At 35.1% G+C, this 13,065-nt stretch overlaps 2 protein-coding genes and 1 pseudogene across 2 annotated transcripts; all 3 read right to left on the bottom strand.

The window, feature by feature from the left end:
• Window positions 1-197: 197 nt before the first annotated feature.
• LOC123206534 (germin-like protein subfamily 1 member 17) lies at window positions 198-2,101 on the bottom strand. The gene is made up of 3 exons (XM_044623763.1): window positions 1,869-2,101; window positions 1,673-1,779; window positions 198-781 (listed from the first exon to the last, which is right to left on the bottom strand). Exons 1-3 carry the CDS (start codon window positions 1,984-1,986, stop codon window positions 344-346), a joined length of 663 nt encoding a protein of 220 aa, XP_044479698.1. The 5' UTR covers window positions 1,987-2,101; the 3' UTR covers window positions 198-343.
• A 4,896-nt stretch (window positions 2,102-6,997) lies between these two features.
• LOC123208698 lies at window positions 6,998-8,486 on the bottom strand (annotated as a pseudogene).
• Window positions 8,487-12,217: 3,731 nt separating this feature from the next.
• Window positions 12,218-12,856, bottom strand: LOC123208697 (secreted RxLR effector protein 161-like). The gene has a single exon (XM_044626217.1). The coding sequence runs from the start codon at window positions 12,854-12,856 to the stop codon at window positions 12,218-12,220; it is 639 nt and encodes a 212-aa protein (XP_044482152.1).
• Between the last annotated feature and the right edge of the window lie 209 nt (window positions 12,857-13,065).

The raw sequence follows: 13,065 nt of genomic DNA, 5'->3' as shown, positions 1-13,065 counted from the left end.
GATATCTTTAACTCAACTTATAACAATGAGAAACTTTAAGTGATATACTAGTGCACAGAAAATTCGTGGAGGAAGTCTTGAAATTATTAGATTCATTTGATCAATTATATTTTATTTTTACATCATAAAGAATGTATCAATACTATATATCATAAATATATTTATGATAAAGAATAGAGAAGAGTGAAGAAAGATAAATACAACATTATATCAGCAACTGATAAAATTAAGTGAGTGGAGACACATGTAAACGTGTAACCACTTTATTACACCATTGTAATAACAAAACAAGCAAACGTTATTCAAACAACAGAAGCTAATTCACTGCATTTGACACATTTATCTAATTATCCATCTTAAATTTTGCCTCAAGATCTTTCACCACTTTCACATCCAACTTGAAGGCCTTGGCAAGAAAATCTGGATTAATCGGAGGATTTGATCCAAACACAGCACTGGCAATGGTAATCACACCCGGGTTCTGACTACTCAAACCAGAGAAAGCGACAGCATTTGTTTTTCCGATATTGACTTGGAAGTGAATGAGACCAATGGGGAAGACGAACACATCACCCGGGTTAAGAACTTTGCTTATAAATGTATGGTTGGGATCGGAAGTGACGAACCCAACGAAAAGAGTGCCCTCCAAGACGACAAGAATCTCAGTGGCACGAGGGTGAGTGTGAGGTGGGACTTCGCCATAAGGTGCAAAGTCAAGGCGGGCAGCTGAGATGCCAAGAGTGTTAAGTCCTGGAATTTGATCTACTGTCACAGGTGTGACCAAGGAAGCACGGAAACGCACAGTGTAGTGCGTTCCCGAGTTTCTGAAACGTTTCAGTTTCCGAAACGGCCCGAAACCGGTACGAAACGTTTCGGGGCCGTTTCGGTTACTTTGCAAAAATACGAAACGCATTTCTTGACATATCCCCAAGCATAGGAAACGTCCCAAAGCAATATGTTTCTTCCTCATTCCCAGTTTCATTCAATTTCCAGTAACCTAACATCTCTCCATCCCAAGCATATGTCTTAGCTCCTCACAGTCTCCGACTTCGACTCCAGCGCTGCATCTTAACTCCTCACTACCTCCGGCGGCTCAAAGTCTCAGACGAATCTGTTACGTTATTCTTTAATCTTCATATTCTTCTGCAATCTTCATATTTGTCTTCAATATTCAATTTGACGATTAAACTGTAGAGATATGAATCAGTCTTTGGTAAAAAGAGTTTCTCAAGTAGTTATTAAAGGAACATGTGATGCATCTTGTTATCAGAATTTTGAAGATCAAAAGAAGGTTAAAAGAACAAGAGAAAAATCCAGAGAAAAGTTTCAAATATGCAGAGGGAAAAAATAAGAAAAGAGTGGACAGTAAAATATTCATTCCAAAATCAGTGCTGTCTGGTTTAAATTTTATTCATGTTAGCGTTGGATTGTAAATACTTTTTGGAAGAATTGGAAAAAGTGTCCCATTGTTGTGTTATTTATTTTTTTCAAATGCAAAGTATTGTATTTTCTTATACAAATTTGGTATTTATAAATAACCCCAATATTTTTAATATTTATACATTTTTCCACGTTTCCGTTTCCTATATTTTTTAAAAAATGCGTTTCGACGTTTCCGTTTCTCCGTTTCTGTGTTTCTGCGTTTCCGTTTCCGTGCTACTTAGGGTGTGACACTTGAACCAAGTGGATTGGTTGTATTTCCAGGCGTTTTAACTGAAAAGAAGAAGTCCTCAGCTTTGGCGAGGTTGGGGTCCTTGCAAAACTTCCCATTCACAAACACTGCATAAGACAATCAAATCAGTAAGAGTCAACCCTCAGTTAATTTCATAAAGGAGAAGTTATATACAGAAAGAGAAGTGAGCATATACCAGCGTTCTTTGGTTCATCGATGGCTACACAAATGTCCTGAAGCGGACTGGGGTCAAATGCGGAGACAAATGAGGAAGCCAAGGCCAAAAGAACGAAAGTTTGTAGAAAACCTTTCATTGTGATCACGCTCTATATATTCTTCAAGTAATTTTACTCGTTGAGGGGTGAGAAATGCTGAAGGCTAACTTCTCTATTTATAAGTGAAAATTATAGAATCAGTCTCGATTGTTTTCCCTTGCTCGAAGCAAATGAGAAAGAGTCCAGCCAGTTGGTAAGTCTTCATTGGCTTTCTCTTCGTTTGTAGTTGTTGTTGATTATGTTAAAATTTTAATTTCTTCATTGCTTGCATCAACACTACATTTTATCCATGGAAATGGTCCTCCATTATATTTTTGTACTAATTATTTTTATCCTAATTTTTCATCGGATGTACTGATATTTGTTTATGAAATCTCTGACCATTTTTGTGTAACATATATATCAAGTGCTTGTTGATTACGGAAATTAATCCCCTTACTGAAAGTGTCAAAATTTAAGAGAGGTAATTATGGAAATTAAATTGTACAGGATTGAGTAATTAACCATGAAATTGAAAGAAAAATATCTGGACTCTTTTTTTTTGAAGAATTCTTATCTTTTTCCAATATCTGGCTTGATCAAGCCATATATAAGAAAAAAGATGAATATTTTTATATTATTATTTAGCATAAATAAAGCCCTATGATGCATTTGGACCAGGTATTCTGCAGAAATTACTTGAAAAAAATATACATTGGACTCTTAAAATCTTTTCTTTAGCTATGCTTTATGACTATATATGTTGTCCGTCACTTTCTGGTAATGTTGAAAAGTCCTTTAGTATTAATTTAATTAGTAAAAGTTTCAAATATTGAATGAGTAATTGGGTTAGGTTTTTACTCGTGCAATATAATCTGATTATGAAGAAGATAAACAAATATACTTAATTGAATTGGTAAAGCCATTACATGGAAGTTTAGAATGTCACTATAATATGCGTACTTTAAGATGAAATGCAAAGTACTTGTTTCAAGGTTTGAAAGTGGCAAAAACGTGTACGTGAAATTAGGTATTAAAATCATGGTTTTAAAAACGGGACCGGACCGGCCGGTCTAATTGGTTGGTCTGTGAACCGGCACTGTAGCCGAGCACTGTTGAAGGATAAACCGTTTTAGTGTAAAAATCGGATTGGACCGCGGTTGAACCGCCGGGTCTCTCCTGAATCGCGGTCCAACCCGGTTCTGCAGAATCTGGTTCACAGCTTCATATATAAACACTGTTTTTCTTCCTCTTCCTTGCAGTGCACGCAGCGCAATCTCAATTGTTACAGCCGACGAATTTCACGGTCGAATTTCCTGTTCCTTGTAGACAATGGGAGTTGACGATGGCCGACGACGACGCTGCCGCCGAGGTGTGTTGGTTTGCGGGCTCACAAATAAGCAGTTTCACTGCTATATTTGCAACGTTTGACGACGGCTTCTTCAGCTCAGACAGTGGCTGACGACGGCGTAACGGCTTCCAATTACTTCATTGGACAATAAAACATAGTGGGACTAGAAATCAAATATTATGTTGACCCAGACAATACAGACCCGGCTTAGATTCTGCTTTGGCGTTACGTTGAAACTAAAAGCTTTGCTCCACTCCACTATTTTTATCTCATTGCCATTTTCGCTAACCAACTTTGTCATTTTCATATAGGCCAAATTACCATTTTCCACCCAAGGTTTGATGTAAGTATAATTTTTCATTTATTAATTATCAAAAATTTAAATATTTATTTATTATTAAAATTTTTTATTATTATTAAGAATAAAATTGTTATTTAATAAAAATATTTAAAAAACCATAAATTCATTATATTTTTTTCTTAGATTTAAAAACTAATAATTTTTCTATAATCCAAAAGTTAAAAAATAACTATTTTCTCTTCCCCTATCGCTTCTCCAGTAATCGAAGGATGAATTGTAGGTTTCTCACATTTATTGTTAGTTTTTAAATTTGAGGAAAAATGTAATGAATTTATAATTTTTCTAATGTCTTTATTAAATAATAATTTTATTCTTAACACTAACAGTGAAATTTAATAGATAAGGTGAGTATTTAAATTTTTGATAGTTAACAAATAGAAAATTATGTTTACATCAAACATTGGGTGGGAAATAGTCATTTGGCATTTCATATACACTAAATAAATATTTTTATGTGCTCTTGAAAACTTTGTACAGTGAATGCGTGTATTGTTTTCAAATTTAAAACAAAGCAGTGATCCTTGGTTTATTAAAATTATAGGTCAATTTATATAAACAAATATAAATTTATATAAACAATTTATATTTTACACACAATATAAAATTTACTGTATAAAATATATGTAATTACTAATTAAAAGTAATTTTTTTAGGTTTTTACATAAAACCGGTCCAAACGGTCCAATCGACCGGTTTAAACGGTTCAACCGGTCCAACCGAAACAAGTATTTAAAACGGTTTTTATCCCGGTCCGGTTTTGAAAACCTTGATTAAAATTGTTTTTTAACTTCCTAAAATTGCAAGTCTGACAGGATTTCACTTTTAAAATCCTCCTCACGAAGCAAATAATAGAGGATTTTGTAGATTGTAAAAAATCAATGAAGATATTAGGTTTTAAAAATACACTATTGGACTAATTATTTCCAATTTTCCATGTGTGGATGGAGACTAAACATGGGTTGGACTTTTTCACTGACTTTACCTTGTTTGATATATTTTGATTTTGCTAATCTTTGGCAGTTTGTTTTGTTGATATATTTTAACGTTAGATGTACACATAATTTTCTAATGATATGTTGATTTTTATAAACGATTAAATATGTAACAACTAAAAAAGAAAAGAGCCATTCACACTAATTCAGGCCGATATCCTATTCAGTTCATTAATAGTTAAACTTGTGTTAATAACACCCATTCTAATTAAAACATTTATTTGAAATAACCATTAAAAAAGTTTTGTGTAATAAGAGTTTCAATCTCCACACTTTACAAAAACAATTGGTTTTTTGTAATATAAGTTTTAATCTTTACACTTATAAACCCAATATATATTTCCAATACGGCAGGACTAATCCGCACAGTGTTACTGATTATGCATTTTGAGAAAAGAGAGAGAATTCGAGTATTGATTATTTTAGGTTATTGCATGATTAAGTCAAATTAATTAAACTATAAAAATCATTTTAAAAATAGTTACTGATTATTGTAATAAAGGTTTTATCCTAAATAATTTTATAATATTGATAGATACCAATGGTTATTGCTAGTGGTGCAATATGTACAAACTACTTATATAAACTCTTGCATGCAAGCTGATATTGCGCAAGGCTCTCATTGTCACATCATTCATCCATATTAATTAGCATTCATTGAGTTTATATATAAATTTACTCTTTAATTTATGTTGCATCAATTTCTGTGAAAGAGTTTAAAGAATTTGTACTCTAGTATTATTAACTTGGTATTATTATAAATGACTATCAAGGAAAAGATCATTAACATTAATTAATAAAATAATGTAAATAGCGAGCTCATTAAATGATTGTTTGTTTAATTAATTAATGGTTGTTGTTAGTGATTAAGTATTTATAGTAACTTATGGAAATTCAATTAAAGGGGTGCCTTCTCATTAACTCATGTCCAGAACAGCAGAAATATTGAAACTGAAGCTTCATGCGTTAAGCCTTGATGAAAGTGAACAAGCTTCATGAGGAATAATTTCCGATTTCCATAAAATGGTGTATTATTGTACTAGTTTGTTGGTGTTGAAAACTGTAAGTTTATGTATGCATTCATGTCAAAGAAAATTTTAACTGAAGGGGAAGAGAGTGGAGAAAAGAGAAAGAAATAGACAGCAAACTGCAATCAAATTTAATTATATCAGCAAGAAAAACATAGAAAGCGGTTGGAGGTACATATAAATAAAGTAAGGGTAAAGTAAAAAGGGGGAGTTAAAAAAAGGTATTTAGGCCTGAAGTATGAGTTGTTTGTCCTAAGGATAATTTATTAACTTTTTAAAGTTTCTAACTCGTCTTTGTATGCATAAGAATATAACTAGTAACCATAAGAAATTCAGTAAACAAAAGCAATAACCGTTAAGAAACTAACAATATCTGTTTAACAAAAAGTCAGATATAGTCAATATTAATAGAATAAACACCTACCAACTCCGTTCTGCCTTGACTTCGTTTTTTCTTGTCAAGTCAAATCTTCTTTTTTAATTGTCTTCTTCATTATAATGAAATCTTGCAGGAACCCATTTTTTGATCTTCTTTTGAATTCAGAGTCATCTTGATTATGACTTGGTATGATTAAGAAAGAGTCTATACTCCTAGAAGTGTACAAAAATGGTAAACGTCGTTTGAGGAAATTACCAATTGCGTGTGAGTATCGGGTTGGTTTGAAGATGTAAAAGGTGGCTAGAGTTGCAGTAGGTAGCCATTACTTGGTGGATATTATTTGCTAATGAGAGCACGCAATTACACTATATTGACTTTGTCCCTGGACTTGGTAAAGCCAGATGTTGCTTTGGAGAAACACTTTACGCCGAAGGAAATACAAAAGCAACATAAATTTCTGCCACAGTTAAAGTAGTAATTCAAAGACGTTAAAAGAAAAATAATAATAACCTTCTATAACGTCCTAGTAAGAATAATAATAACTCAAGCTGGGCTTGCCCAGGTTAGGCACAGGGTACACTTAAAAATGCAAGCCAGAACCCAGAAAAACTCCATGAAGAACATTTTGATATAAATTTATTATTTTAGTCTAATGCAATTAATCTGCAACTATGTATGGTTGATTTTGAACTTAACTCGGAATTCTGTCTATTGGAAACAGAAAGAGAGGATAGATAGAGGAGAAAAAAGAAGAAGCAGAAGAAGAAGACTAACTCCAACTTTGCAACTTCATATCGTCAAACAAAAGCCACATTAACTCAGACCTAAAGACATTTATATAAATATGTGTAACCTGGTTTTTGTTTTATGATTTTTCAGGATTATGACAATCAGATAGGCAAACATTATTTAATTTATTATGTGCCTCCTTAAAGCGCTGCAACATTTGCCAACATTTGACTAAGAAAGTCCAAACTTGGACCGAAGATTTTTCATCACATTAAAGTCCAATTGGAAGGCCCTGTCAAGAAAATCTGGATTAATGGGACGATCTGACCCAAATGCTCTGTTTGCTATTGTGATAACCCTAGGATTCTTGTTGCTTAAACCAGCAAAGGCAACCGCATTTGTTCTTCCGATATTGAATTGGAAGTGAATGACACCAACGGGGAACGCGAACACATCACCCTTGTTTAGAACTTTGGTAAAAAGTTTGTTGTTAGGATTAGATGTGACGAAACCAACCAAAAAAGTTCCTTCTTCGACTATCAGTATTTCAGTGGCACGAGGGTGAGTGTGTGGTGGGTTTTGGCCAAATGGTGCATAGTCGATACGGACTGCCGATATGCCAAGAGTGTTGAGTCCCGGAATTTGTTCTACGTTTACAGTAGTGAAATTTGAGCCCACAAGATCATGTGTTTCCAGGTATGTTAAGGCCCGTGAAGAAGAAATCCTCCGCTTTGGCCAATTTTGGGTCCTTGCAAAACTTCCCATTCAGAAACACTGCATCAAAGAATCAAATATTGATCTCCTAGAGGCAAAAAATCAACGCCATGCAAAAGCAAGAATAATTTTCATGCATAGCTACATTAGCGTGTACAATAAATTTGAGAGAAAAAAACTTGAGAGAAAACCTTCCCTTTTTATTTTCTTCAATTTCAGAAATACACGAGGCAACTTCTATACAATAAATTTCCCGTCAAACAATTGCTAGTTGTTGACCGCTGTCAATCTTCAATCTTTGCCATTCATAGGAGACAATATCCAACAATGACCTGACTTTTATATCTGAAGAACCAAAACGACAGTAGCTCCATGTGGAAATCTATTCACAGTGACAAAGAAAATCAGACAACTTTTTCTGCTTTCCTCGAGAGAAGAAGAACAGAGGCATCTTTTCATTTTTTTTCTTCTACAAAACACATCGTATTTTTAACTCTCCAAAACGCACCGCATCACTAAAGTTAAAACCCTACCACTAACACAACAACTCCACTATGCTTCTGCTACGACAACCAAAATTTGCTCTTTCACATCCTCCCTCAATTCTAACTAAGACATAGTTAGAATTGCAACAAAAAATGAATAAATTTTGTTACAAACAACTCTCTTAATTTTGACTAACTCAACTTCTTTACAAACAATCCTCCCTGCAGCTCACCTGAATTTCTATAATATTTCCTCCAGCAGCTTCTGTTTCAGAAAGAAATTCTTTTACATTGTCATCTTTTCCTGTAATTATCACTACTCGAAGTCTGTCTCTGAGTAACTCAAATCTCGCAGCTGACAATGCTTTAGTAAACACATCAGCTACCTGATGTTGTGAAGGCACATACTGCATTGCCACAGATTTAGAAGCCACTTGCTTACAAATAAAATGCACATCCAGCTCAATGTGCTTTGTCCTCCCATAAAACACAAAGTTAGCTGCCAATGAAGTAGCACTCATATTGTCACACCATATTACTGTTGAATTAAACTTAATTTTCTATTCAAAGTTCAATGTTCATAGCATAAGTTCATGTTCATACATGATTCATGTACAAGTTCAAGTTCATGTTCATACACAAGTTCAATGTTAGGGTGTTAATGACTAATGTATAAGTTCAATGTTAGGTTCATGTATTTAGGATTTTAAAAGTCATTCTTGTACCTATAAATACTCTAGTTGTTTTGTATTTGGAGTAGAGAGAAAAATCAAAAGAATTATAAGTCTTCCTCTCAAATAATTCTCTCACAAAGTCTTTCCCTTATATAAAGTTACCTCTATTCTCCAACAAAGTGGTATCAGAGCTATGGTGAGCTCCGGCGTGACATCGTTTGGACAGGTTCCGTTGTCGCGTCTTACAAAGAACAACTATGATAAATGGAGTATACAAATGAAGGTCTTGCTCGGTGCACAAGACGCATGGGAAGTAGTTGAAATTGACTACGAAGAGACAGATGTAACAGGTACTTTGACAACAAATCAATTTAGGGCATTGAAAGAAACCCATATGAAAGATAAAACTGCTCTTTACCTCCTTTTTCAAGCAGTTGATGAATCTGGTTTTGAGAAGATCGCTGGTGTGACAAGATCAAAGGAGGCATAGGACATTTTAGAAAAGGCATACAAAGGTGTCGACCGAGTAAAACAAGTTCGATTACAAACTCTATGTGGCGAGCTTGAGGCGATGAAAATGAAGGAGTCGGAAGGGGTGTCCGACTACATAACGAGGGTGCAAACTGTTATCAATCAACTTAAAAGAAATGGCGAGATTCTAAACAATGCAAGAGTGGTAGAGAAAATACTACGATCTTTGACCGATGATTTTGAGAATGTAGTATGTGCGATTGAAGAGTCAAAAGACTTGGAGGGGATGACCATTGACTATCTCACAAGTTCATTAGAGGCTCACGAACAAAGAAAAAGGAAAAAAAAGCAAGAATTGTTAGAAGAAGCGCTGCAAGCGAGAGCCACGCTAAAAGAAGAGAAACCAAGCAATGTTGATAGAGTTAGAGGTCAAGGTCGTGGCAGCCATAGAGGTCAGAGCTTCAGTTGCGGTAGAGGTCGTGGTCGTGGACGAGGCGAGAACAAAGAAAGAAACTTCAATAATTCACATGGTGGAAGACGTGGTCGTGGAAGAGGCGACCGACCAAGTAAGTATAATGTTGAATGCTACAATTGTGGCAAATATGGTCACTATGCAAATGAGTGCTGGTCTAGAAAAAAGGTGGAGGAAAATGCTAATTTTGTTGCTAAGGAAGAAACAGAAAATAATAATGTTGTTTTGTTGGCGAGTAAGGAGAACGGTCCCGAAAAGAAGAAGGTGTGGTATCTTGATACGGGTGCAAGCAACCACATGTGTGGATACAAGCATATGTTTACTGAATTGGAGGAGATTTCAAATGGTCATGTCTCTTTTGGTGATGCTTCCAGAGTGTGTGTCGAAGGGCAAGGTAATATTTTGATTAAATTGAAAGATGAGACACAAAAGTTTATTTCAAATGTTTATTATGTCCCATAAATGAAGACTAATATTTTGAGTTTGGGACAACTGTTGGAACGGGGTCACACGGTGTCCATGAAAAACCGATCTCTTTGTTTGCGAGACAAAAATAATCGGATAATAGCCCAAGTTGAGATGAACAAAAATCGGATGTTTAAATTGGATTTGGTAAACATTCAAGCACAGTGTTTGAAGGCTTGTGTAGAAGACAAAATTTGGTTGTGGCATTTGAGGTTTGGACATGTTAATTTTGGAAGTCTAAAAGAAATGGCTAGCAAGAACATGGTGTATAGACTACCATCGATTGATTTTCTCTATAAATTTTGTGAAGGGTGTGTGATTGGCAAACATCCGAGGAGTAGCTTTCCGAAAATGGTAGACTATTGAGCAAAGAAGCCTCTTGAATTAGTGCATACCGATATTTGTGGGCCGATCATGCCGAGCTCAATTGGTGGGAACAGGTATTTCATAACTTTTATTGATGATTTTTCACGCAAAACTTGGGTTCATTTCATGAAAGAAAAATCAGAGGCTTTTGCAATTTTTAAGAAGTTCAAAATTTTTGTTGAGAAACAAAGTGGTTGTTACATCAAGGTTTTGAGATCGGATCGAGGTGGTGAATTTCTTTCGACCGCATTTAATCTATTTTGTGAAGAACATGGTATTCGACGCCACTTGACAGTGCCATATTCACCACAACAAAATGGAGTAATGGAGCGTAAGAATCGGACTATTCTCGACATGGTCCGAAGCATGCTCAAGAGTAAAAACATGCCAAAAGAGTTTTGGGCGGAGGCAGTGAATTGTGCCGTCTATTTGCTAAATCGTTGCAAAACATCGAGCTTGGAATATATAACTCCACAAGAGGCATGAAGTGGTTTAAAACCAACGGTGGCATATTTAAAAGTATTTGGCAGTGTGGCGTATGCGCACATACTAGATCAAAAGCGCGTGAAGTTAGATGACAAGAGCTTGAAGTTGATTTTTGTTGGGTATGATGAGAAATCTAAAGCTTATAAACTCTTTGATCCTATTAACAAAAGGATGCATATTAGTCGTGATGTGCAGGTAAATGAAAAAGCCATGTGGGATTGGAATTCGATGTTGGAAATCATACATGAGAAGGGAAGAGATGAGATGCTCACATCGATGAATATATCAAAGCTAACATCCAGCAACCATGAGGCACCAATGATTGCAACACCCGAGTCGATTTCTTCGGATGACGAGGCAAGAACCCAGAAAACTAAGAGTATATATGACTTATATGAGGCGACAATTGAGTTGCACTTGGTGTGTCTCCTAGCTCAAGGCGAAAATATCTCTTTTGAAAAAGCGATTATAGATGGCAAGTGGCGAGCCGCTATAGATGACGAGATGCGTGCAATTGAAAAAAATGGCACATGGGAGCTCACTTCTCTTCCTGAAGGTCATAAGGCTATTGGTGTCAAGTAGGTGTACAAGAAGAAAATGAATCCACAAGGCGAAATCGAGAAATTCAAAGCTAGATTGGTCGCAAAAGATTACAAGCAACAAGCCGACATCGATTATGAAGAGGTGTTTGCACCAGTGGCTGGAATGGAGACCATTCGACTTTTGATTTCTTTTGTGGCTCAATTGAAATGGCGTATTTATCAAATTGATGTCACGTCAGCCTTTCTTAACGGGATTTTGGAAGAAGAAGTATACATTGAGCAACCCCCCGGGTATGAGAAAAAAGGTAATGAAGATAAAGTTTTAAAATTGGTTTATATGAAGAGTGAAGATCAAGTGGCCGACATTTTTACAAAGCCATTGCCTGTCAAGTTGTTTGAAAAATTTAAGAATCTTCTTGGCATGAAGGATGAAGACAGAATTAAGTTTAAGGGGGGGTGTTGAATTAAACTTAATTTTCTATTCAAAGTTCAATGTTCATAGCATAAGTTCATGTTCATGCATGATTTATGTACAAGTTCAAGTTCATGTTCATACACAAGTTCAATGTTAGTAGCACAAGTTCAATGTTAGGGTGTTAATCACTAATGTATAAGTTCAATGTTAGGTTCATGTATTTAGGATTTTAAAAGTCATTCTTGTACCTATAAATACTCTAGTTGTTTTGCATTTGGAGTAGAGAGAAAAATCAAAAGAATTATAAGTCTTCCTCTCAAATAATTCTCTCACAAAACTTTTCCCTTATATAAAGTTACCTCTATTCTTCAACAATTACTGCTTGACTAAACCACTCCAAATCCAATTCACTGAATAGAGATCTTAACCATTTAACCTTAGTAGTTGCCTGACTGAGTGCCTCATATTTTGATTCAGTGGATGAGAAAGCCACAACTCTTCGCTTTTTAGAGCTCCACTGAACCAGATTACCTTCAAGGTAAATGCAATACCCACTTGTGGATCTTTTGTACTCCAAGTTTCCAGCCCAATCTGCATTTGAAAAAACCTCCAAATTCAATATCAAAGAAGGCTTAAACATCAAGCCATACTCTAGTGTACCTTGAATATATCGCAACACTCTTTTTACTGCCTGCCATTGAAGTTGTGTTGGCTCCTTCAAGAACTGACTTGACTTATTTATTGCATAAGAAAGATCAAGTCTGGTAAGGGTTAGATATTGTAGTGCACCAATAACACTTGTATACATCGTTGGCTTATCAAATACAGGACTATCTCTAGGAAAAAAATTACTACCTACGACCATTGGTGTGAAAACAGATTTGCAATCTTGCATGTTCAACTTATGCAAGAGATCAGAAGCATATTTTGTTTGGCTCAGTAGCAAACCTTTTTGACTTCTTTTTGCTTCCAAACCCAAGAAAAAATCCAATTTACCCATATCTTTCAGTGCAAATTGATCATTCAGATAATTTATTAGCCTTCTAATAAAATCAGAATCTAGCCTTGTGAGAAATATGTCATTAACGTAAATGAGTACATATACTAATGATGTGCCTTGTTTAAAAACAAATAAACATCTGTTTTAGCTTGTCATACTAAGCTCTTGGGACTTGTTTTAGGTCATATAATGCCTTCCGCAATTTGCAA

The sequence above is a fragment of the Mangifera indica genome, chromosome 2 (assembly GCF_011075055.1).
Source record: "Mangifera indica cultivar Alphonso chromosome 2, CATAS_Mindica_2.1, whole genome shotgun sequence".
NCBI lineage: Eukaryota > Viridiplantae > Streptophyta > Magnoliopsida > Sapindales > Anacardiaceae > Mangifera > Mangifera indica.
The sequence above is the reverse complement of the archived record's forward strand: the minus strand, read 5'-3'. Positions and strand labels throughout refer to the sequence as shown.

Coding starts and splice junctions, on each gene's coding strand:
- LOC123208697 (XM_044626217.1), bottom strand. CDS start 12,856: ATGGGTAAATTGGATTTTTTCTTGGGTTTGGAAGCAAAAAGAAGTCAA.
- LOC123206534 (XM_044623763.1), bottom strand. CDS start 1,986: ATGAAAGGTTTTCTACAAACTTTCGTTCTTTTGGCCTTGGCTTCCTCA. Junction 1,780..1,868: donor CGATGAACCAAAGAACGCTG/GTATATGCTCAC, acceptor TGTCTTATGCAG/TGTTTGTGAATGGGAAGTTT. Junction 782..1,672: donor CCAATCCACTTGGTTCAAGT/GTCACACCCTAA, acceptor CGTGCTTCCTTG/GTCACACCTGTGACAGTAGA.